The sequence below is a fragment of the Macrosteles quadrilineatus genome, unplaced genomic scaffold (assembly GCF_028750875.1).
Source record: "Macrosteles quadrilineatus isolate MER2022 unplaced genomic scaffold, UCM_ALF_1.0 Scaffold_1__1_contigs__length_201487025, whole genome shotgun sequence".
Lineage (NCBI taxonomy): Eukaryota > Metazoa > Arthropoda > Insecta > Hemiptera > Cicadellidae > Macrosteles > Macrosteles quadrilineatus.
Genome location: NW_026542594.1, coordinates 32,226,377 through 32,250,505, shown reverse-complemented (window position 1 = coordinate 32,250,505; position 24,129 = coordinate 32,226,377). Strand labels below are relative to the sequence as shown.

The 24,129-nt window shown below is 37.4% G+C and overlaps 1 protein-coding gene across 3 annotated transcripts in view; it reads right to left on the bottom strand.

Moving 5' to 3' along the window:
- The window catches only part of LOC128982079 (DNA helicase MCM8-like), a 149,778-nt gene that overhangs the window by 107,261 nt on the left and 18,388 nt on the right, over positions 1 to 24,129 (bottom strand). For 2 of the 3 annotated variants that reach the window (XM_054401122.1, XM_054401129.1), the window contains exons 2-4: positions 16,983 to 17,120; positions 16,167 to 16,399; positions 2,968 to 3,100 (exon numbers count right to left, since the gene is read on the bottom strand). In XM_054401122.1, coding sequence (XP_054257097.1) covers positions 2,968 to 3,100; positions 16,167 to 16,399; positions 16,983 to 17,120 — 504 coding nt within the window. Of the gene's footprint in view, positions 1 to 2,967; positions 3,101 to 16,166; positions 16,400 to 16,982; positions 17,121 to 24,129 lie in introns of those variants that run through there. The other variant, XM_054401135.1, reaches the window with a different exon arrangement.

Below are 24,129 nucleotides of genomic sequence, written 5' to 3'. Positions count from 1 at the left end.
CCTCCACAGGAAGTTAAGAATACGAATGGATGCCATTTTTCCTAACGTACAAAAAGCTTCAACTAGAAATGCTCCTTCTGCACGTTCATTCCATGAGGGGGAGAGAGTTCAGGTTCGTCTCTTCATAAACAACAAGAAAGTTTGGGAGTTTGGAGAGGTAAATAAAAAGTGGGGAACTCGAAACTATCTAGTTTCCCTTGACAAGTCAGGCCGACTTGCAAAACGACACATTGTTCAATTGCGGTCTACTTTGATACCAAAACCAAAAATTGTTAGTGCGGGAACAATCCACATATTTGATGTTCCACGGGCTTCAAACACAGCACAAAAGAAAATCCTGTTACTCGTTCTAATCCTGAAAGACTGCCAATTCCTGAAAGACCATCAACTCCCTTAAGACCATCAACTCCTGAAAAACCATCAACTCCCGTAAGACTATCAACTTCCGAAGGACTGTCAATTTCGGAAAGACCACCAACTCCCAAAGCAAACAATGCAGAGGTTCCAGTAGTTCAGGGAACAGAAACAAACAATGCCAAAGTTTCTGTTAGTCAAGATAGATCAAGGCGACAAAGACAAATGCCGTGCCGATACAAGGACTTTATTCTTTCATAATTCCATTGCCAGTTCAAAATAGTGGGGGAGATTGTTGTAGCTTCTTTAAGACTGTACAATATTTCATTAATGTCAATTTTTACTATCATATGTTTTTCTATTGTTTTTGTTTTGTAAGCATTCATGAAATAGATTTTGTGTTGAGTGGATATGCCTGTTTCTATTAATTATTTCATAATTAATTAGAGTCATTTTACTAACCTTGATAGCGAATCTTGATATAACAAATTCCTTGATATAACATTTTTTTTAAATCCCCTAGAACTCTCTATAAGACAAAATTTATATTTTACCTCTACATAACAAACCATATCAACGACCTTATTTAAAAAAATGTTCATGATCCCGGCTAAAATAAGACACCTCAATATAACGAATTTATCATTGTCAGAACCTCTACATAGCGAATTTAACCTCTACTTAACGAATAGTCTGCGTCCCTCCCTCGATACAACGAACCCCAAATATTGTTTCGTCAGCAAATAAAATGGAAAGGTGATGTCAACGCTTGCGCTAACATTCATCTGCTCCGTTTTATACATCCCTGTCTGCTGTCGTCGCTGCGCGCTATGTTACAACTGAGAACTGATTTCATTCACTGAGGACTGATGAAGACGTAATGTTTTGTGAGCTGTGATTGTTTGATAAGTAACTATGGTGTATTGTACAATTTTTGGATGAAGAGAAACCTAAGAAATAAAAAGAATAGAAGAACAAAGCAAAGAGAAAGAATAGCATCATCGTTATCTTCACATTCCTTTTACAAGTGTTTTTATTATCTTTAAGTTGGTTATGATTATACACTTTTATAACGACTCTAATCTAATATTTTTATTATTTTCAATACGATTTGTATAAACTAAGGCAACACCAATGCTATAGTTGATGATTATTACAGTACTGACATTCCTCTGTTGTGATTTAAAACAGTACTGTAGCCTACCGGCCTATCACGAGCAGTAGCTTACAAAACTCTCTACTGTTTTGTTTTGTTCTTTACGTGGTTTATTGCTATACAATACAGTGTTTGGCTAGATTTTAGATGGGTTAGAGTAAGCTGTGATTTTCAACTTACAGTTTATAACCTGTACCAAGGTCAATGACTATAAATGTCATGATTGCACAATATTAAAGATCCCTCCCCTTTAGTACTTAGGATAATCGAGGTTCTACTTTACAATGTAAACACTGTACTTTAAAGTATTGTAGCCTAGGCTACTTTAATTGTGTTTTAATGAGGTCAAATCCCGACCTATATTGACTGATGCTGGTTCTGAACCTCGACTTAGCGGAATTCCTGCAAACTTAACCTCAATATAGCGAAGCTCCTTTTAACGAAATTTTTGGTATAACGAATATTCAGTTCGGTCCCTTCAGATTCGTTATACTGAGGTTGGACTGTATTTGCGAAGGTTTATATGTATTCCTATACAGTAATAGTTTTGCCAGCATATCTTGAAAAATGCATGCTAAATATGCAAACCAACTCCTGTTAGCGAATTTCCCATATAGGGAATAAGCTATTACCATAGTACTCATGGTAAGACCTGGACGCGGGACCGATTTTTTTTTTCGTTTTGAGGTCCCTAGAGGCCAAAAACACCATCCGTTCAAATTCATATATATATATATATTTATATATATATATATATATATATATATATGTGTCCGTCAGCACGATAACTCGAGCAAAAATGATCCGATTTTGATGAAATTTGGTACAAACGTGTAAACGTACGTTTATTCGAACGAGTTCGCGATCCAGCATGATCGGACCATGGGAACGGGGGTTTACGGGGGGTTTTATGGGGTAAAAATAGGTTTTTCCCATTTTTGACCCAAAAAACATAAAATTTAGCAATTTCTTTCCAAACCATTTTGTAGAGCTTAAAAAAACAAATAATTTAGTAATTGAAGAGTTATTATGCGCCTAATGGTTACGGAGAAAATTCCAAAAAATTGTAAATTTAAAATTCCCATGTTATTCTTATGGAGAATAAGTAAACAGTTGTAGTTTGCTTGTTTGTGAACATATTTTGATCAAATTTTAAAAATGTTTTTATTTCTTACTAACTATTCACATAAAAAAAAAACAGTTTTACCCTCCCTGATGCAGCAAACCTAGTACTTGTTAAACTAATTTTATTTAGATCGGGAATAAATGTTATATTTTTAAGTAGACATTTCAGTGTAAATCCAATCAGTCAAATGGAAATTCGCTTAGTCTGCAGGTTTGCTGCGGCGGGGGTATTTTGAATTTAAGAAGGTTTCAACTTTCTACAAGATCCCCATACATAGAACGTGACACAGCTAGTACAAAATAATTATAAAAACAATCATAATGGAACATACCGTATAAGTTTGCTTTTAAATTTTTCAGTTGTGTCAAAGGTTCATAATTCAAAAGTCTGACTCTTAAGGCTGGGAGATCAATGGTGTGTCTATCTTCTTCATTCATCTCCTTTTCCAGCTCATTCAATGTAAACTATAAAAACATAAAGTGAGATTTATAAGACTTACATTTCCTATATAAATAACATAAATCTGAATGAGTACTTAGATTTGCTGCTACATGGAAGGTTTGTTTTTTTTATTTAAATGTTGACAGCTTAGTATGAAATATACAAATTTGCTAAATTCAATCAAAATTAGAGGTGTGCGGATATCCAAAAAATCGGGTTGGAGCCCAAAATTGATGTCCAACACTATCCGTTAAATATCCGACTTTTTCGGATAGACTATGTGTTTTGACATTTTAGACTTATATCATGATTATTGAGCGGAGCGAGCGAAGCTCTTATACATCGACTTTTATGCATTTCGTAATACGCAAACTCCTCCTAGACGGCTGAATCAATCGTTTTCAAATTTTGGATGGTGATAAAGACCATATCGGTGAGTGCCAACATCTATATGGCGTTAAAAATAACTCTCAGGAATCCGCCCCACTGGGTCTCAAAGATTCAATGTAATCCTTATGGAAGCAGTATTTGACACATAAACAAAAACATATGATCAGCTGTTGACTTTTGAATGCAGTAGATAAAGAAATAGCTGATAGCATTATTCCACAGATATTAGAACAGAAACGGTATGAATCATAAATATAATCAAATGACGACACTAGCTTGAGGTCCGTGACGTAGGAAATGCTAAAGGAAGTACTAAAGGTGAGCAGTCTGGAGTGTGAAAACTGTTTATGACGATTAGATTTAGGTATCTGCATTCCTAAAACTCTATGGGAAGGGAGGAAAACGGGTCCGCGACGTAGGAAGTGGTGAAGGAAGTAGTCAAGGCGAGTTCTGTCCGGAGTGTGGGAACTTTTTATGACTATTAGATTAAGAAATTTGCAATCATAAAATGCTATGGATAACATCTACATATGGATAATATCTATGGATGTAGACAGGTCCTCGACGTAGGAAGTGATGAAGGAAGTAGTAAATGCGAGCAGTCCGGAGTGTGGGAAGTGTTTATGATCATTAGATTAAGGTATTTGCAATCCTATGATGCTATGGGAAGGGAAGGAAACAGGTCCGTGGCGTTGGAAGTGGCGAAGGAAGTAGTAAAGGCTAGTGGTCCGGAGTATGGGAACTGTTTATGACGATTAGATTAGGGTATCTGCAATCCTATGATGCTATGGGAAGAGAGGGAAACGAGTCCGCAAAGGAGGAAGTGATGAAGGAAGTAGTCAAGGCGAGCTTTCCGGTGTGTGGGAACTGTATATGACGTTTAGATTAAAGTATCTGCAATCATAAAATGCTATGGGAAGGGAGGGAACAAGTCTGCGACGTAGGAAGTGGTGAAGGAAGTAGTAAAGACGAGCAGTCCGGAGTGTGGGATCTGTTTATGACGATTAGATTAAGGTATCTGCAATCATAAAATGCTATAGGAAGGGAGGAAAACGAGTCCGCAAAGGAGGAAGTGATGAAGGAAGTAGTCAAGGCGAGCTTTCCGGAGTGTGGGAACTGTTTATGACGATTAGATTAGGGTATCTGCAATCATAAAATGCTGTGGGAAGGGAGGAAAACAGGTCCGCGACGTAGGAAGTGATGAAGGAAGAAGTCAAGGCGAGCTGTCCGGAGTAAGGGAACTGTTTATGACGATTAGATTAAGGTATCTGCAATCACAAAATGCTATGGAAAGGGAGGGAAACAGGTCCGTGGCGTAGGAAGTGGTGAAGGAAGTAGTAAAAGTGAGCAGTCCGGAGTGTTGGAACTGTTTATGACGATTAGGTTAAGGTATCTGCAATCATAAAATGCTGTGGGAAGGGAGGGAAACAGGTCCGCGACGTAGGAAGTGATGAAGGAAGTAGTAAAGGCGAGCAGTCCGGAGTGTGGGAACTGTTTATGACGATTAGGTTAAGGTATCTGCAATCATAAAATGCTATAGGAAGGGAGGAAAACGAGTCCGCAAAGGAGGAAGTGATGAAGGAAGTAGTAAATGCGAGCAGTCCGGAGTGTGGGAAGTGTTTATGATCATTAGATTAAGGTATTTGCAATCCTATGATGCTATGGGAAGGGAGGGAAACAGGTCCGCGACATAGGAAGTGGTGAAGGAAGTAGTCAAGGCGAGCTGTCCGGAGTGTGGGAACTGTTTATGACAATTAGATTAAGGTATCTGCAATCATAAAATGCTGTGGGAAGGGAGGGAAACAGGTCCGCGACGTAGGAAGTGATGAAGGAAGTAGTAAAGGCGAGCAGTCCGGAGTGTGGGAACTGTTTATGACGATTAGGTTAAGGTATCTGCAATCATAAAATGCTGTGGGAAGGGAGGAAAACAGGTCCACGATGTAGGAAGTGGTGAAGGAAGTAGTCAAGGCAAGCTGTCCGGAGTGTGGGAACTGTTTATGACGATTAGATCAAGGTATCTGCAATCATAAAATGCTATGGGAAGGGAGGTAAACTGGTCCATGACGTAGGAAGTGGTGAATTAAGTAGTAAATTCGAGCAGTCTGGAGTGTGGGGACTGTTTATGACGATTAGATTAAAGGATCTGCAATCCTAAAATGCTATGAGAAGGGAGAGAAAAGGTCCGAGACGGATGAAGAGGTGAAGGCAGTAGTCAAGGTGAGCTCTCCGGAGTGTGGGATCTGTTTATGACGATTAGATTAAGGTATCTACAATCTTAAAATTTAATGGGAAGAGAGGGAAACAGGTCCGCGACGTAAGAAGAGGTGAAGGAAGTAGTAAGGTGAGCAGTGTGGAGTGTGCGAACTGGAAACCATTTGTAGCAGTTAGATTAATGTATCTGCAATGCTGAAATGCTAGGAGAAAGGATGGAAGCATCCCCACGACATAGAAAATGGTGAAAGAAGTAGTAAAGGCTAGCAGTGCGGAGTGTGGGGAATGTTTGTGGCGATTAGATTAACGTATCTAAAATACTAAATTGCTATGGAAAGTTATGAAAACAGGTCCATGATGTAGGAAATTCCTTAGAAAGTAGTAAAGTATGAGCATAGTATGAAAACCGTCTGTGGCAGTTAGATTGATGTATCTTTAATCCAAAAATGCTATGAGAAGGGAAGGAAACAAGAGTCTATGACGTAGGAAATGGTGAAGGAAGTAGTAAGGCTTGCAGTGTAGAGTGTGGGAACTGTCTTTGGCAATTACATTAATGTATTTGCAATCCTAAAATGCTATGGGAAGAGAGGGAAATAGGTCCACGACGTAGGAGGTGGTGAAGGATGTAGTAAAGGTGAGCGTGTTGAGTGTGGGAATGGATAAATGTATCTGCTATGCTAAAACGCTGTGGGAAGAGACTGTAGACTGTAGGTTAAAATAATTACGAAGCACGAATCGATACACATTTCGATACATGTAATCGTTTACAATCGAAATTTACAACTGAGTTGACAACAGCTGATTTTTTCTCCATAGAGGATAAAAACTATTTTTACTTCCTAAAGATGAAAATGCTACTTTAGACCCGCAACGCATGTATTAAAAACGACTGGTATTACTGCAGTATGACCAAAACGATATAATATAAACCCTTGATGGCTCCGCTCAATTTTGTGGATGCCTCTGCGAACGCCACCTAGTAAGGTATTCTCTGAGACATTGCCTAGCCATAATAATACAACAATTTATTTACCTATTTTGCCTGAAGGTCTTGTAGTTTGTAGGTTGAGCTAGTACTCGATGTGCATTTTGCTGCTCAGTGCAGCATCTTCATACACTACTGTACATATTTACACTATATCTTCCATTCACTATACGGTCACAATCGCGGTCGCAAGTGTTGTATTTGACGGCGACGCAAGCGGCGGGGTACATCTCGTTCCGCACGTTTGGTGTGATCCACTTGTACTGCGTCTGGGTGATTCATTCATTCACCGCATCGAGTACTAGCTCAAACTACAAGACCTTCAGGCAAAATAGGTAAATAAATTATTATTAGCGTTAAGCCTTTAAAGCAACCGTCGATTTCGACGGGTTTCATCTAGTTATTGTATTATACAGGTCCTGTCACTGGGTTCAAACAACCTTGCCATATAAATTGTTTGCATCAAGATATAATGGACATTGCCTTGCCATATAAAATTGTTTGCGTCAAGATGCTTGTTTAGGTACTACCTTTTTGTACACTACTGGAATGGCTTACTTTTTTAGTTTTAGGTTTGATTAAGCTATATGAATTAAAACTTCAGTTTTTATAACTGAACCAAGATTAATTACTTACAATACAATATCACAATTGTGCAGTATTCATATTGGACTAGTGGGCAAAGTATTAAAGGTGAGATATTTGAAAACAAAAAACAGTCATAATTTCCGATGAGTTTAAAAGAGACAACTTAAAGATTATGTAACTAATGGAAATACCAACGATGTCCATACCGGTTCGACATAATCAACATTTCTTATAAAATTTTCCTATTATTCAAAATTTTATCTTGTTTTTTAGTGTTTTCTATAAATGTTTCCATACAAGCCTACTCATAACCATATATATTGATAGCCTGCATGGTACCGTATCACAATTGTCGCCAATATGTAACAATTTTCAGTCATTTTTTTAAATAGCAAAACAATTTCTTCACACAACTTGAGAACCAACTGATTACCCATCATATGTTTTTTGTCTATATATTTCCTTCAATTGTCATTCTTTTGGTTGGTTGCTGTAATAACCTCGATTATATTTAGGCCTACCTGAGAAAATACATTGTTAAAAGGCCTGATGTTGTTCAGATGATTTTTTGTTTCCCTTAACTGTGAATAGTATTTGAATTATTCAATGACAGTTTTAGTAAAGGATCTAGTCATATTCTTCAAAAATCACTTGACTTTTATGGAAATATATCAAATTTAATGTCCTTGACATACCAGTTAAATTTAGCCTTAGAGGGGTTTTTCTCTGCAATATAACAAACCTAAGTTTATGTTTTCTACTAAAAATTGTAACAATTTGGCTAACAACCTCGTTCATCGTTTGTAGAATCTTCATCTTGTAGGTGGCCTTAATTATATAGGCTTATAAAAATTCTTTAAAAAAAACATTAGGTATCTCAATTTCTTCTACTTGGTGGGGTTCTATGACTTTCCTGTTCCATAGTTTACAACTCGGTTCTTTCAATCAATCAATACAGTCATACTTAAGGGAATAACGAATAGAAATTCTAACAAATAGCAATATTTGTTAGTTTTTTTGGCTAACTTCTTTTTTATTCGTTAGTTTTTATACTATTTAGAATTTTTTACTAACTTTCCCAACTATGAATACAGTAGTATTTCAATCAACATTTCTTAGATGGTGAATCTTTCCATTGAGAATTGGGATTTTGTAGACGGCGTTTCATCGTCCAATGAGGCTTTTAATTGTTTTCACAAAACACTGATTTACCATCTTGATGTCACTTGTCCATTTAAAAGAAAACAAACAAAAGCAAAAAAATACAAACAACACTGGATTACTCGTGGTATTCTTGTATCACGAGAAAAAATAAAATTTCTTTCAAAGATAAATAGAACAACAAACGATGAACAATTTAAAACGTTTTTCAAGCAATACAAGAAAATTTACAGAAATGTTATAAAAGCAGCGAAAGCCTACGACATAAACAAAAGAATTATAAATTCAGAGAATATCTCCAAAACCACATGGAGTATTATAAACAACATGAAAAACAATAAAAGAAAATGTAAGCCAATCACACTCAATGTCAATGGGAACCTGACAAGTAGCCCAGAGGCTGTAGCAAATGAATTTAACTCATTTTTCCTGTCTGTTGGGAAAGGAAATACAAACTTAAAAACAGGAATGCCATCAAATAAAAATCACTGGCACAGCCCCGTCTCTTCCCTAGTTTTATCCCCAACCAGCGAAATCGAGGTGGCACGTATCATTCATGACCTCTCAGCTAAAAGATCTGACGACATTAATGGCATATCAGTGTGGGTACTAAAGCAAGTATATTTACCTATTCTAACCCCATTAACAAAATTAATTAACTCTTCTCTTCAGTCTGGAACTTTCCCATCTGCATTAAAATCATCAAAAGTCATTCCAATTTTCAAAAAAGATGATCCACAAATTTCAAACAACTACCGCCCAATTGCAATCTCACCAGTTCTGAGTAAGATTTTTGAAAGAGTTTTTCTTTTGAGGCTACAAAATTTTTTGGATAAATATAATATTCTCTCAGAGAATCAGTATGGATTTAGACCGGGAAAATCCACCATTGATGCGGTAAATAAGTTAATTGAAGATGTCCTCGAGGGACTAGAGAGTCGCAAAAAAAAACTAAGTGTTTTTATCGACCTTTCTAAGGCGTTCGATTGTGTGGATCATGACATCCTGTTACAAAAGCTGGAGCTAAGTGGCATCCGCGGGGTGCCCCTTCTCTGGCTGAAATCATTCCTCATTGGTAGGACTCAGTATGTACAGGTGTCGGATGGTAAATCAAAGACTTCAAGGGTCTACCAAGGTGTCCCGCAGGGATCAATCCTTGGTCCAGTTTTGTTCCTGATTTATGTCAATGACATCCACTCCTCAATGAACAGTGGGAAGATCATACAGTATGCAGATGACACGACTCTCTATTTTGAATCAAATTCCCAAGAAACCCTTGAAATTGAAAGCTTCATCAACTTGAACGCCTGCATTCAAAAGTTCCAATCCGAAAATTTAAGCACGAACAAATCAAAAACATGTTACATTCATTTTGCACTTCGTCACCGTGACGATGAGTCTACACCCACAGTAATGGTAGATGACACCTCTCTAGAGGAGGTTGATTCTATCAAGTTCTTAGGGATGCACCTGGATAAGGCGCTGAACTGGCAAGATCACATTGATAGCCTCTGCTCCAAAATCACAAAAGGTATTTTTGCCTTAAGGAATCTCAAACAGACCTGCACAAAACAAGTTCTAATCATGGCCTATTATGGCCTTGTTCACCCCCACCTTACCTATGGAATTAGGTTATGGGGTGGTTGTTCCAATCGAGATTTTGAAAGGGTGTTTATACTCCAGAAAAGAGCCATCAGACTAATTGCAAATTTAAGTCAACATGAAAGAGAGACGTGTAGGCTTGCTTTCAGGGAGCTTGGAATCTTGACCTTACCTTCCCTTTACATTTTGGAGACTGTGGTTTATTGCCGTTTCCAACACTTACCAATTCAAGGCAATGCTATCCACAGCTATGGAACTAGAGCAAGGGACGATTTTCGCACTGTCCAACACCGCACAGCTGCGTTTGCGAAACTCCCTTCCCAAGTAGGTGTCGGGTTCCTTAACGCTCTTCCTGAGAGACTAAAAAGCCTGGAGAGTTCTCATTTGTTCAAAACAAGACTGAAGGGAGAGTTGACGAATCTTGTGTTCTACGGGGTGGATGAGTTCACTAAATACCGTTGGAGTTGAATTGATCACAAAATTTTCTTCCCCAGGGGTTTAGTTAGATTTTAGTCAATGTTTATTAAAATAATTACTGTTATTTCTTTTAATAGGAGTTTATTTATTGTTATTAATTAATAGTCTATTCATTTACTGTTTTTACAAAGTATATATATATACAGATTTTATAAATAAACACCTACCCAATATCCGACCTTAGTTTACACAGCTACATGTTATATTTTATCTTATTTGTTGCATTTTTTGTATTGACTGACGTTTGCTATACAATGTACAATTGTCAAAAAGCAATAAAGAGATTATTATTATTATTATTATTATTATTATATTATTATTATTAATAAAGTTTGCTACATATGTGGAAAATCACATACAACACCTTGTCCACATATTAACACCTTTTGTAATTATTGCAAAAAAATTGGTCATATTGCTAAAGTCTGTTTGTCAAATCAAAATGCAGTGATAAAATTACCAACTAAAAAGTTTGGAACTATTTCTACAGCTAAAAATGTTAAAGCTGTCCACAAAGAGTAAAGAGTTAAATCTAATATCCGACACAGTATGTGTACATGATCCCACACACAATGTTGTTGATATTTTGTATAATTCTAAAGGTTCAAATGATAAGATCTTGCTGAAAGTTAATCTTAATGACCGACCAACTACAATGGAATTAGACACTGGGTCTGGAGCGTCAATCATGTCGCACTATAACTTTAAAAGAATGTTTTCAAGCCACAGACCGTTGCAACCAAGCAATGTTATTTTCAGAGATTACAATAAACACTGTTTTTCTCCAATAGGTAAAACTATGGTAAAAGTTAACTATCATGGACAGACCAAAGTTTTACCTCTATACATTGTGGAAGGAGACCGTGATACTCTATTTGGTAGGGATTGGTTGAAACAAATAAAAATTGACTGGCAAGAAATCAACCGAGTTCCAAAAATAACTTGGGCTTGGAAAATCTTTTAAAACAATATGAAAATGACCTATTTGTTAAAAACATAGGCAAACTTCAGGGATTGGAAGCACAACTTTATTTAAAACCCGATGCTGAACCAGTTTTTAAGAAAGCTCGATCAGTTCCTTTTGCAAATTTCTTTTTTAATCCTAGAGTGAATGAGGAATTTGATACTGGGCAACACCAGTAGTTCCAATAGTAAAAGCCAATGGTAACATACGTCTGTGCGGTGATTTCAAAGTCACACTCAACCCATCTCTTCTTGTCCCTGAGTACCAAGCTCCAGCAATTGAACAAATCTTATCTAAAATTGGTAACAGTATCACCTACAGTAAAATTGACGTATCGGAGGCTTTTCTTCATATGCCCATAAGAGAGTCAGATCGTTATTTGTTAACAATAAATACACATAGAGGTTTGTACCAATATAATAGATTACCATTCGGAATATCTGCAGCTCCTGCTATTAGGCAAAAAGCAATGGAGAAAGTTGTTGAAGGGATACAAGGGGTGCAAGTCTTTTATGATAATATAGTTGTTTCAGGCACCACTAACAAACAACATCTAAGCCGTTTAAAACAGGTTTTTGAGAGGTTCAAACAGTACAATCTTAAAATAAATAGACAAAAATCAAGTTTTATGGTAAATGAGATTGAGTATTTGGGGTATAAAATTAGCAGCAAAGGGATATACAAAACTCAAAAACTAACTGAAGCACTGTGAATAAAGTATCTTTGAATTGAATTGAAGCTATTGACCATTTGCCTCGCCCTTCAAACATACATGAAGTCAGACACGTCCTTGGTCTGATTAATTACTACAGAAGGTTCATTCCAAACATAAGTGAGAATTTATATCCTCTTATAAATCTCACCAAGTCATCTACACAAATTCTTTTGGTCTGAGGACTGTGAAAGAACATTCCAAAACATTAAAGAGGAAATGAAATCAGACATATTTCTTACTCATTTTGATCCTAACTTACCACTCATCTTAGCTACAGATGCAAGCCAGCATGGCATCTCAGCCGTTCTTTCACATGTTTATCCGAATGGGTCTGAAAGACCTATTGCAATGGCATCACGAACATTAAACTCCTCGGAAATGAAGTACAGTGTCATAATGAAAGAAGCATTAGCCATCTACTTTGCTGTAAAAAGTTTTTATTACTTCCTGTATGGCCATCACTTTACTCTTTTCACCGACCAAAAACCATTCACATACAGGGAGCGGCAAAAATATCTGACGGTTTTCAAGGAAGTACAGTCCGGCAGCCGAGTGGAGGGGGGTGGTGGGGAGCGGCTCATTCTCAAGGCCAAGTGACCCCTTTTCAGTCGCCATGGAGCAGTGGACCGGTATACATCGCGCGTTTGTCGTTGAGGCGTATTTTAAAAGTGGCGATTCTGTTGTAGATACGCAACGTAATTTTCGTATTTGGCTCATGGGGAACCTATCCCATCCCGAAACATCATCAAATTTTGGGTGGATACCTTTAGATCCACAGGATCAACTATTAGACCAATACCTAAAATTCTGTTTGTTTACATAGCCATCTAGGGGAAAATGGGCCTCATCACACATTACAAGAATTTTTTTACAAACAATTTGCTCTGAAAATGTTTGACGATTAGCGTGGTCGTGAGGCTGAAGTTTTTGGACGATTGCTATTTTATATGGGTGAAAGTGAAGGTCTGAGTGCAAAATTCGTCAAATAGAGCGATCAGACATGCCAAGAGCAGCAGCTTGTCTACGCGCCGGGCGATGCGGGCTCGTTAGCACAGCTTGTCGCACTCGCTCCACGTTCTCCGGAGTCCTCACTGACCTTGGACAGCCTGTAGGCCTACGTTTTGCAGTTGATCCTGTGGATCTAAAGGTATCCACCCACAATTTGATGGTGTTTCGGGATGGGATAGGTTCCCCACGAGCCACATTAAAATGCCTACGGAACTTACGTTGCGTATCAACAACAGAATCGCCACTTTTGAAATACGCCTCAACGCGATGTATACCGGTCCACTTCTCCATGGCGACTGAAATGGGGTCCCTTGAGAATGAGCCGCTCCCCACCACCCCCCTCCACTCGGCTGCCGGACTGTACTCCCTTGAAAACCGTCAGATATTTCTGCTGCTCCCTGTATATATTTGGTGACAAAAAAGGTATACCAATTCTAGCAGCCACTAGATTACAAAATTATGCTGTTTTCCTCCAAGCCTTTAATTTCGACATCAAATACAAATCTACTGATGAAAATGCCTACGCAGATGCCTTATCCCGTTTACCTTCAAATATTTGCCAAGATGTTAACCAAATAAACAACGTTGATGTTTTTGAAATATAACAACTCCAAACCTTTCCCGTTTCAAGCAAACTAATAGCAGAAGAAACTCAAAAAGATCAGGAACTGTCAGACATCTATGAAGCTCTTAATGAAGGAAAGCTCATAAACCATTCAAGTGAGTTCAGAGACACTGAATCAGAATGGAGCTGCCAAATGGGGTGCTTATTTAAAGGACATAGAGTTGTAATACCAAAATCATTAAGAAACGAAATTCTTCAAGAACTTCATGAAGCACATATAGGTATGGTTCGGATGAAAGCTTAGCTCGCTCCTATGTCTGGTGGAAAAATATTGACCATGATATTAACATTGGTTCGAAATTGCAAAAATTGTCAAGAGCATCGTAATGATCCAACCAAAGTACCTGTACATCCATGGTCTGCTCCTGAAAAACCTATGGAGAGAATTCGCGTTGACTTTGCTGGACCATTTATGAACAGCTACTGTACCTCTACAGGTACAGACCGTACAGTAAATGGCCAGAAGTTATTCCAATGAATTCTACAACTAAAAACAAAACCATAGATTGCCTGTAAACTTTCTTCAGCAATTTTGGCATTCCACATATCTTGGTTTCAGACAACGGTCCACAATATACTCCTCAAGAATTTAAAAGCTTCTTAGAACTGAATAGCATATGCCACAAACGTTCTGCTCCATATCATCCGGCTACCAATGGGCAGGTCGAAAGATATGTTCAGACCTTAAAACAATCCCTTAGGTCTATGAAAGATGAACCTGGTTCCCTGAACCAAAAGGTTGCCAGATTTCTCATGGCATATAGGAGAACACCTCATGCAACTACAGGGTTAACACCTGCTCATCTTTTCATCGGCAGACCGTTGAGGTCAAGACTTGATTTGACACTTCTTAACTCTTCAAATACTTGCACAAATGACCAGCCTATCCAACAATCTTGTGGGAGGAACTTTATAGAAGGAGAATCTGTTTCTTTTAGAATCTACGGAACGCCTCAAAAGTGGAGATTTGGAAGGATTCTACAAAAACTGGGTACGTGCTACTATAATATTGAATCTGGAAATTCCACCTACAGGAGACACATTGATCAAATAAGATCGGTCGGTTCAAATTTAAGCGGTGAGAAGGACGACAGGGACTACTTTATTAATATCAAACTTCCTCTAGGGCCTACAATTCAAGATGAAGAACTTCAGGGAGCAAATGATCATGTGATCAACAACCATACTGAAGATGAAGGTCGCTTTAACCAACCTCTAGTTCCTCTACCTAACGGTGAAGCCTATCAAACCCTGCCTTAAGAAGAAGCTCAAGGAAAAAACAACCGGTTAAAAGAATGAATATGTGATTCTAAAACTTAGGGGAGACGTGCTCTGTGTTTAACCAACTGTTTCCTAATTTCTTTTATTTATCACGTGACTTTGTTTACATTAATTTGTTTTGTTTTGTTTTGTTTCACTTAAAAAGCTAACTTACAATAATTTGGTACAGAATAAAAATATGTTTTAAAACATAAATCAACTTGATTTTCATAGTACATAGCAACCTGCGATTAAAAAAAAATATTACAGAAACAAAATAAATCTCTATCAAACTTTTTTGTTAATAATTTTTTTTTATCATCACACTGGCGTGAGTTTTTTATTCATATCATTTACAAAATAACTTACAAAACAAAAATTGGACTTAATAATTACGGAAATTATTCGTAGTACAAATTTGCCGCAGAGGTGCTGCTATCTATCAGGCCAGAAACACAACTTTTTCAGGGATGTTTAGCCTTAATGCATGCGTTGCGGGTCTAAAGTAGCATTTTTACTCTCTAGGGAATAACAATCATTTTTAGTCCTTAGGGAGTAAAAATCTGCTGTTGTAAACAGTTGTAATTTCGATTGTGGCAATCGTATCGTTCAAAATTATTTATTATGTAAGGTGCCTATTGTTGTCGATCGCTCGACATAAAGATGATATAATGTACTATAACACAACCGTAATAGACAAAATGATTGAATCCCTTACTAAACAGCTGCTTATTTGCATAAGTTAAGCAGAAATGAAAATAAGCTGGAAGTCGTTTTCTTGGAAGAGGTTATCTTAACATAAAAATTATTTCGTTTTCTAGCTTCGTTTGTTATAATAATGATGCAATATGATAAAAAATATAGTTCACTACAAAGGAAAAAGTATCTTTTTAACCTTTGCTCATTTTTCGACCTCGGCTTCTCTTTGATCGTTAACTTGAGAGAACTTCAAAAAGAGTCACTTTAGGCCTTAGTGATGAAATATTTTATGAGTTAGTTTCCGAGCCTGGCTTCACCATGCTTGAACGAACCGCACTGAGTGTATAATCTCAAACCAATTGTAATCTTTATTTGAATAACTTCTATTTAACTATTACACTCACCTGGTGAATAGCTAAGCCCAAGCAATTGATTGTGTGTTCAGGCTCATCAAGTAAATGCTGCTCAAAATCTGGCCAATCTTCCATAAATTGTTTATCACTGAGGATATGTTTAAAGTCGAGAGAACAACATCGTCGTTCTTCAATGTCAACAGGGTTGAACAGCTGGGAGTGCCTTTTCAAGTATTCTTCCGCAGCTTTGGTTTTGTTTACTGTTGGAGATCCCTCCATGTAACCTTCACAATGAAAAATATGTTATAAAATATATAGACTATTTTTTTAGAGGTTTGCGGCCCCAATAAAGTACTCTATAAAGTGTAAAGTAAGTGTAATAAGTAAGTGGTGTAAAGTAGTATTCTTACTTCAAATTAATTCTGATAGCAAAGTTTCCTATGCGAGAAAAACAAAGAGACTGAATCAGCATTATAAAACTTCCATCAAGAATTAATAATGTAGGGCTTCTTTCAGTTCCTACAAACTAATAACAACATTTGTTTAAACTGTGGGATACGGAGTAAAACCCAAAGATCCAATATTAAGATAACTCCTTGGAATGTCTAAGTTTATCACGCAAGTCCCAGCATGTGTCACAAAATTATCACATTACATTACTTATTTACATATCAAATAGCCTAAGCATTTAAACTAGTACTTTTTCAGTGTGTTTTGACAGTCACCGACAAAAATCAATTAGTAACCTACAAAGGCCTTGAGCTTTACAATCACTAAAATGTTATTACTGTATTTAAAGGAGTTTGTTCAGAAAGGAAGGAGCCTTAGAAAAAGCTGCAGAAAAATGTTATTAACTGTAGTAAGTACTTTCTTTTGGATGATACAGCTTCCATCCTTTAAATTGACTTGATCCTTGTGTAGTTGGAAACTCAGCTGTTATAACTTGTTGCGAACTAACTGTAGAATTACTTGTAGAGGGCACTCCACTAAATGTACTTCCTCTCTCTAAAACAAACAAAAATAAATCATTTAAATACCAAAAAACACAAGTTTTACAGGACAATTTTGTAATAGGGCCTACGTTGTCTAATAAATATTGCAGTTTTATTTAAAATAGCCTCATTGATATGGACCTTTTTTTCACATTATTTGTCTTGTATTACAACAGTTTAGTCTCAAAGAGCAGTAGTCCTATACATATATTATTTTTTTAAACTTAACTGAGCTTGAGTGTTACTCCTTAATCTGGAATCTTATTAATGTAGGTCTACTAAAGGTACGTTTTGCATGGAGCGGCAGTCGCGGGACACTGCTCTTGCTCTTGCGGGTTTTGCATAGTTCCGTTTTGCTTGGAGCTACTGTCGCTAGAGCCGCGAGCTGCAGTCGCGAGGTACTGCTCCACGACCAGTCAAGAGCGTCAGTAGCTCAGCGACAATTACTGTTTTTGATAAGTTGTTTTTAAATACACTTTTGTTAGACATAAATGTAACACTCACTTCATATTTTAATTCTTTATTTTTACAATATAGTCTAATTCTTGTACTATTTGTTTTTGTTGTTCTTTTAACATATGTTTCTATTTCTTCTTTTTACAGTATAATATGAAAGTGCATAGGGTTGATTATATCCATTGGGATTATATCAATTGGGCCTTAACAATTACTTTTCTGGTGGCATTCTTGGTATGGCGACTATGGCGTTATCGGCTATCCGCACAACGTCTGAGTTTGAAGTTATTAGTTCAGTTGAGTTGGCGTTAACAGTTGAGATGCCGGATTGATTGTTCGCGTTCGTGATGAAAATTCGTACATGCATCATATCGATAGCAAATGTCAGTTTCTAGCGAATCGCGGGTCGTCGTGACGGTATTTTCAATTGAATCATTAAACGCCAGCTCGAAAAAACAAGAATTAATAAGTCCTACACCAGAAAAAACCGTGTCGTGATATTCCGCTCGGTCAGACAAAAAGTCAAAATTACCACGAGTCAGTTTTTAAATGTTCGGTACGCGTGAATCTTTGTCGGAATGAATGTGAATGTGTCGACATGTGTACGTAAGTAAATGTATTGTGTTATTTGTGTTTTAGTATTAACGTAGTCCTGCCAATCTGCCATTTTTTCACATGTTCCACTAGTTTTACAAGTTATAATCATGTCCTGGTTGGTTTGAATATTTCATGTTTCATTTGGTACACCTTGAGCACATGGTCACAATTCAGGATGAAAAATATTAAATTGAATTTTATCATGTCATGCAAAGAATTTAAGTTACATTAGTAATTATAGTCAATTGAAAATTATTTATTAAATTAAATTGAAATGGTCTATTAATTTTAAGAACAATGATTATCTGTGATATTATTATTTTGTGTTCTATGCAAAGGTCAAATTCTATCATCATCAGTATTATTATTTATAACGTTTTGTATTTCATGTAAGGTAATAATTTTGAACAGAGTGTTACATTTTTTAATAGTGAGAGTTTGATTGTCAACGTAAATGGGGGTACAGAGTGCTCGGTCGAAGGCTAGGGTTGATGAAGGGTCATGAGGATAGACTCCCATTAAATTCATAAACATTAAATACTAAGTAAAAGTTATCAATTAATCGACTCAGTAGTCGATTGGCCCCGTTGCATTGATCAGCAAGGAGTGATGTAGATCACAAACTACATAATAGTCACTGTTTGATTAAATTGTAAACTGGCCAGTTTGATAAACACGAACATCTTTGGGGAGTCTGGTGATCTAAAATAAATATATAAGGTTGTCAAGGCTAGGTTTCCCGAGACTTTGTATTTTAAAGATGAGAAACTGCCAATAGAACAAACAATCAACTCTCTCACTCTCTCTTTCTCAAAATATTAAACGTTGTGTACAATAGGCAATAGTAGTAGTTATGTTCAATTCATGTCACAGCTCAATTTCAAATTCATTATACAGAATTTTTACAAAAATCCATCTTTTCATTCACCTGTGTTTCAGCTAGTATTATTAGTATCAATCTGGTATAAATTAAAGAGGTAAATGGCTTAACTGAAAGAAGTATACAAAGTATACACAATGAGTGTTGATGATCACATTTTATGAATATATTTTGACAGTGCAATTTTTATAAGTTTAGTTCATAATATTCAATATCAAGTTGTGAATTCATGAGTAATCGGCTTAACCGAATCCATATATATGAACATCTTGAAGTCATACTTTTGATGAATATTTCCTGAACAAACAGTTTCATAAATATTTTCATTCAATATTTCAATATTATTATTTGCAATTTTACAGTTTTACAGAGTGTCAATTCACGTCACAATCTTTCATCAGAGTAGCACATTTCAATTCATGGAGTGTTCAAATAAACACATCTATTAGTTTTTAAGAAGTGTTAGAATTAAGCTGAAGAAGGTGTGAAGGAGGACAACAGACCTCTCACGGTCCATAAATCGGACTTCTGGGATATTTAATTACAGGGCCCACTTAACATCTTTAATTCCACTGCGCACTGCTCTGTGGTTGATTTAGTCCTCAGTTGTCTGATTAAATTAATTAAATTTCATTTTCAAACCCCCACCAGGGGGCAACTTTTTATAATACTCACACCTGTATGGAATACCTAAATTGTATTACATAACGGTGTGAGGTGGTTTTATTTGATGGAATGATCAATTAAGTAAGGAAATAAAGTAGTTGTATTTCCTTACCAAAATACATAAGTAAAAAATTTCTTTTTTTCTTTACAAGTTTTAGTGCAGATGGAGATGACCGATTAAAGAAACGGCAAAACACCCTGACCTTTATTATTTAAAGAATATTTCCTACAAAGACCAAAGAATTTAAAGGACAACCATCTGACTGACAATAGCTGGTGATGTCGGAACACCAGGTTAGTTTAATATTAAAAGTGGTTGTGTTTTGTATTTATTTCATTTGAAATAATTCATGGATCATAAAAAGATTTTCCTTAGGGCTGAACTAATTTTTGTACAAAAGTTATGAAGAAAATAAAATTTGATTTGACGGATATATCCGTCTTTGGCCCACAAAAAACATAAGGTGGACGGATATATCCGTCAGCCGCCCTCAGTGATAATCACAAAATATTAACACTGCCAATAATCTTGAGTATTCTTGTGGGTGGCAGACGGATATATCCGTCAACCTTAGGCTATTCCTTCCCTTGTTTTTATTTTTTATCCATAAAAATGTATTTATCATTCTGAAGTAAATCTAAACCACTCAGTTTCGCTCCCATGTCCTCAATCCCATTCCTTGCCAAGACTTCTACCCCGTAAAGACTGTTCTTCAGCTTCATCATATCCATCACATACCCTACTATTATTTTCACTGCCAAGTATAAAACCCCTCTCAGACATACTTTTATTAAGCACCTCAATAACATCTTCAAATTTCAGATCGTTTGAATTAGTAACTTTAGCTCAATAACATAAAAATAAAGTACAAAACACAAAATGTAAACATCACTCACTAACAACCATGTGTGAAGTGGCAGAAATATTTACTTACGCACACTCTATGGTGCAAAAATAATAGCCGAAACAGCTGTGGCAATTATTATTGCCAACCACAAAAACAAAATAACCCATTTATAATACAGTGCAATGTTTATTACCGTATTATAAACATAGTATATCAATTCGTTTTTGGACGGATATATCCGTCTTTATCCCAGAAAAGAAATTTCTCGGGACGGATATATCCGTTTTCAGCCCAGAAAGTAAACAAAGATTGACGGATATATCCGTCCATAGCCCTGGAAGGGTTAAGTTATTATAACACAACTTTTTTAAATGTGTATTTACAGATTATTTAGATAGTAGACTGTAATTATATTTCCGTTTTAGGTGAGTAGAAAATATTTTTCTGTATCAATTTTTATTGTTCAAATTGGTTTACATGTAAGTGTGCCTTATGTAAACATGTAAAAGGCCAATTATTACAGTAATGTGGTAGGCTAAAGAGATATTCAAATGGAGTATAAAATATAATTTGTATTTTTTCATTTACAATACAATCAACATAATGTAATTTTCACTCTGTGAGGAGGTCGTTTATAACACTAATTTACAATATTTAAGTGACGCTTGTATAATGCAGTTTACAGCGGCAGGAAGCAGTTGTCACTATAAGCAAAACATACTACCACCCTGTGACTGTCCCTCGGCGTCCGACGTTGGGAAAATCAATTTAAGTTGCAATAACTTTTAAATCAAAATCGTTTGAGCTGTTTTTGTGAAAAATCCATACAGTTTTTGCTGTTTGTTCTGTTATTTTATGGGTTTTCATGGGAAAGTCACCATTAAAAATCAAAATTCCCCAAAAAATTTAAAAACCCTGGTGTTGCCATGTATTGGTGCTCCACATAATGACAAGGTGACCCAACTCATGACCATTGACGGCCTTGACATGAAGGTAGAACTGATATACAGGTCAATGCTAAACGCCTACGAGGAAAACTGTCCTCTCAAAACCAAAAGGACAACAAGAAACGAGCCCTGGTGGAATGAGAAGCTAAGCAAGATGAGATGTAAACTCCGTAAACTCTTTAACACCGCCAAAAGAACTAGAGATTGGGCTAACTACTCAAGAGCCCTAACGGAGTACAACTCAGAGATAAGGAAAAGTAAAAGGAAGACCTGGAGGCAGTTCTGTGAGGGGATTCAAAACCTACCAGAATCAGCTAGACTGCAAAAAGCCCTTCAGAGAGATGTGCCTAACCCGCTTGGCACATTAAAACGGGAGGATGGGAGTCACACAATAGGAATGGAGGAGACTCTTGAAGTCCTTATGAACACCCACTTCCCAGGGAACACCCCACTAGGCAACTCAACAGGAAAACACACGATACCCTGGAATAGGAAATCACCTAGGGATATTGCTTTGGCTAGAAGATTTTCGAGCAAGCTGTTCAAGCCGGAGGTCGTGAAGTGGGCTGTCGAATCATTCAGCCCTTTCAAGTCCCCAGGCGGGGACGGAATATTCCCAGCTCTCATCCAAGAAGGACTAGAGGTCCTTTTAAATCACATGATTGCTTTGTTCAGGGGCAGCTTTGCCCTAGGTTACATCCCAATATGTTGGAGGAAATCAAGGGTGGTGTTTCTACTGAAAAAAGGTAGAGACCAGGCCCAGCCTAAATCCTACAGGCCAATCAGCCTGTCGTCTTTTATGTTAAAGACCATGGAAAAAGTGATTAACCGCCACATTAGGGACGCATATTTAGATATCAACCCCCTTAGTGCGAGCCAACATGCGTTTATGAAGGGCAAATCAACAACGACGGCAAGATCGAGAAAACCCTAGAACACCAGGAACTTCTGGCAGGGGTCTTCATGGACATACAGGGTGCTTTTGACAACGTGAGTTACAACTCTATAGAGGCTGCAGTCAGAAGCAGGGGCATCTCCCCCGACGTAGCAGCTTGGATTAACGCCCTGCTGAAGAGCAGGGTGGTGACGGCAGAAATGGGAGGCTACTCGGCAGCTATCATAGCTCGACAGGGATGCCCTCAAGGAGGAGTTATCTCACCCTTGCTGTGGGCTCTTGTGGTGGACGATCTACTGAGAGAGGCTGATAGGAGAGACATGGACCTCCAAGCCTTTGCAGACGACCTAGTGCTGACTGTCAGAGGAAAACACGCAGCCACAGTGAACAACCTCACCCAGACAGCCGTTAGCTTCATTGAGGGGTGGTGCTCCAAAGCGGGGCTCACAATTAACCCTGACAAAACAGAGATAATCTCCTTTACGAGAAGGAGAACAAACCTAACAGCCCCGAAAATTCAGGGGAAAAGTGTAAAACTTGTGAAGGAAACAAAATGCCTTGGAGTTTACCTGGACCAGAAACTGACCTGGAGCAGGCACTTTAACTATGTACTTGCAAAAGGAACAGGAGCTTTTGGTGCCTGCAGAAGAACCTTTGGCAAGAAATGGGGACTTAGTCCCAAACTTACACATTGGACTTATGAAGCCATAGTCAAACCAATGGTTACATATACAGCCTTAGTATGGTGGCCTAAGCTGCAATGGAAGCAATACTCCACATGCTCCCACTAGGGCTGGAAGTCAAGAAATGTGCAGCTATATCTGCCCTAAAAATGGGAAGCAGAGGCGAGCTGAATCTACAGAGGCAGTCGGGTCACCTGTCCATCCTAAGGGGATTCCCAGGCATGGACATGGAACTAGGCACACCAGACCTCATGACAAAGGAATACGAAGCTGCTGGCATCCACCCGCTATTCAAATTACAGTGATTTCTATATTTGAGTAAGTTATGCGTCATTTCCAACTGCCAATTTTGTCTTCAACACCAACATTGACATTGATAAACGAGCGGACCTACAGAGAATTTGAGAAAGCCGGAAAATTCCACGCTGGGAGGGTTTCGAATATTTTTTCAAGCACCTTTAATAAGATAATCCTTTTTGGAAATAGGACAAGGCCATAAAACAAAACTAGCGTCAGTGCTGTAACCCTTGAGGCATTTGGGAGTCGTTTGTTATTAATGACAGTTCAGTTAACTACACCACACCATCTGTTTCTCATTCATAATATTTGTAAAGTACTGTTAGGACAAAGCCTAGCTTATAGTAGTATTTTAATTTCGATTAGTTTTTGTTATTCCTGTTGATCAGGATTCCTTAAATACATGCAAATTCGCATGAAAATCAGCGACATGTTACAAATTGCATTGCAGGGCAATCTCCGCATCAGTAAAAAATTCATAATCCCGATAATTATACTCGTGCAATATACCATATTTCATGTGTCATTTGTCACAGAACTTTGATTAGGCCTTCTCGGGAATGGGACGATTGGCACACATTTTTGGATCTTCTGCCCATGGCAGTATTGGCACAATCATTTGAGCGGAATAAGTAGGATCAACTCGCATGCTTGGAAAAGGCACGATTGGCACAACCGCTCGACCAGGTAGACGCCATCGAACGAGGGAAAACAGGAAGTTTAAAATTCCCCATCAACTCTGCTACTACAGTC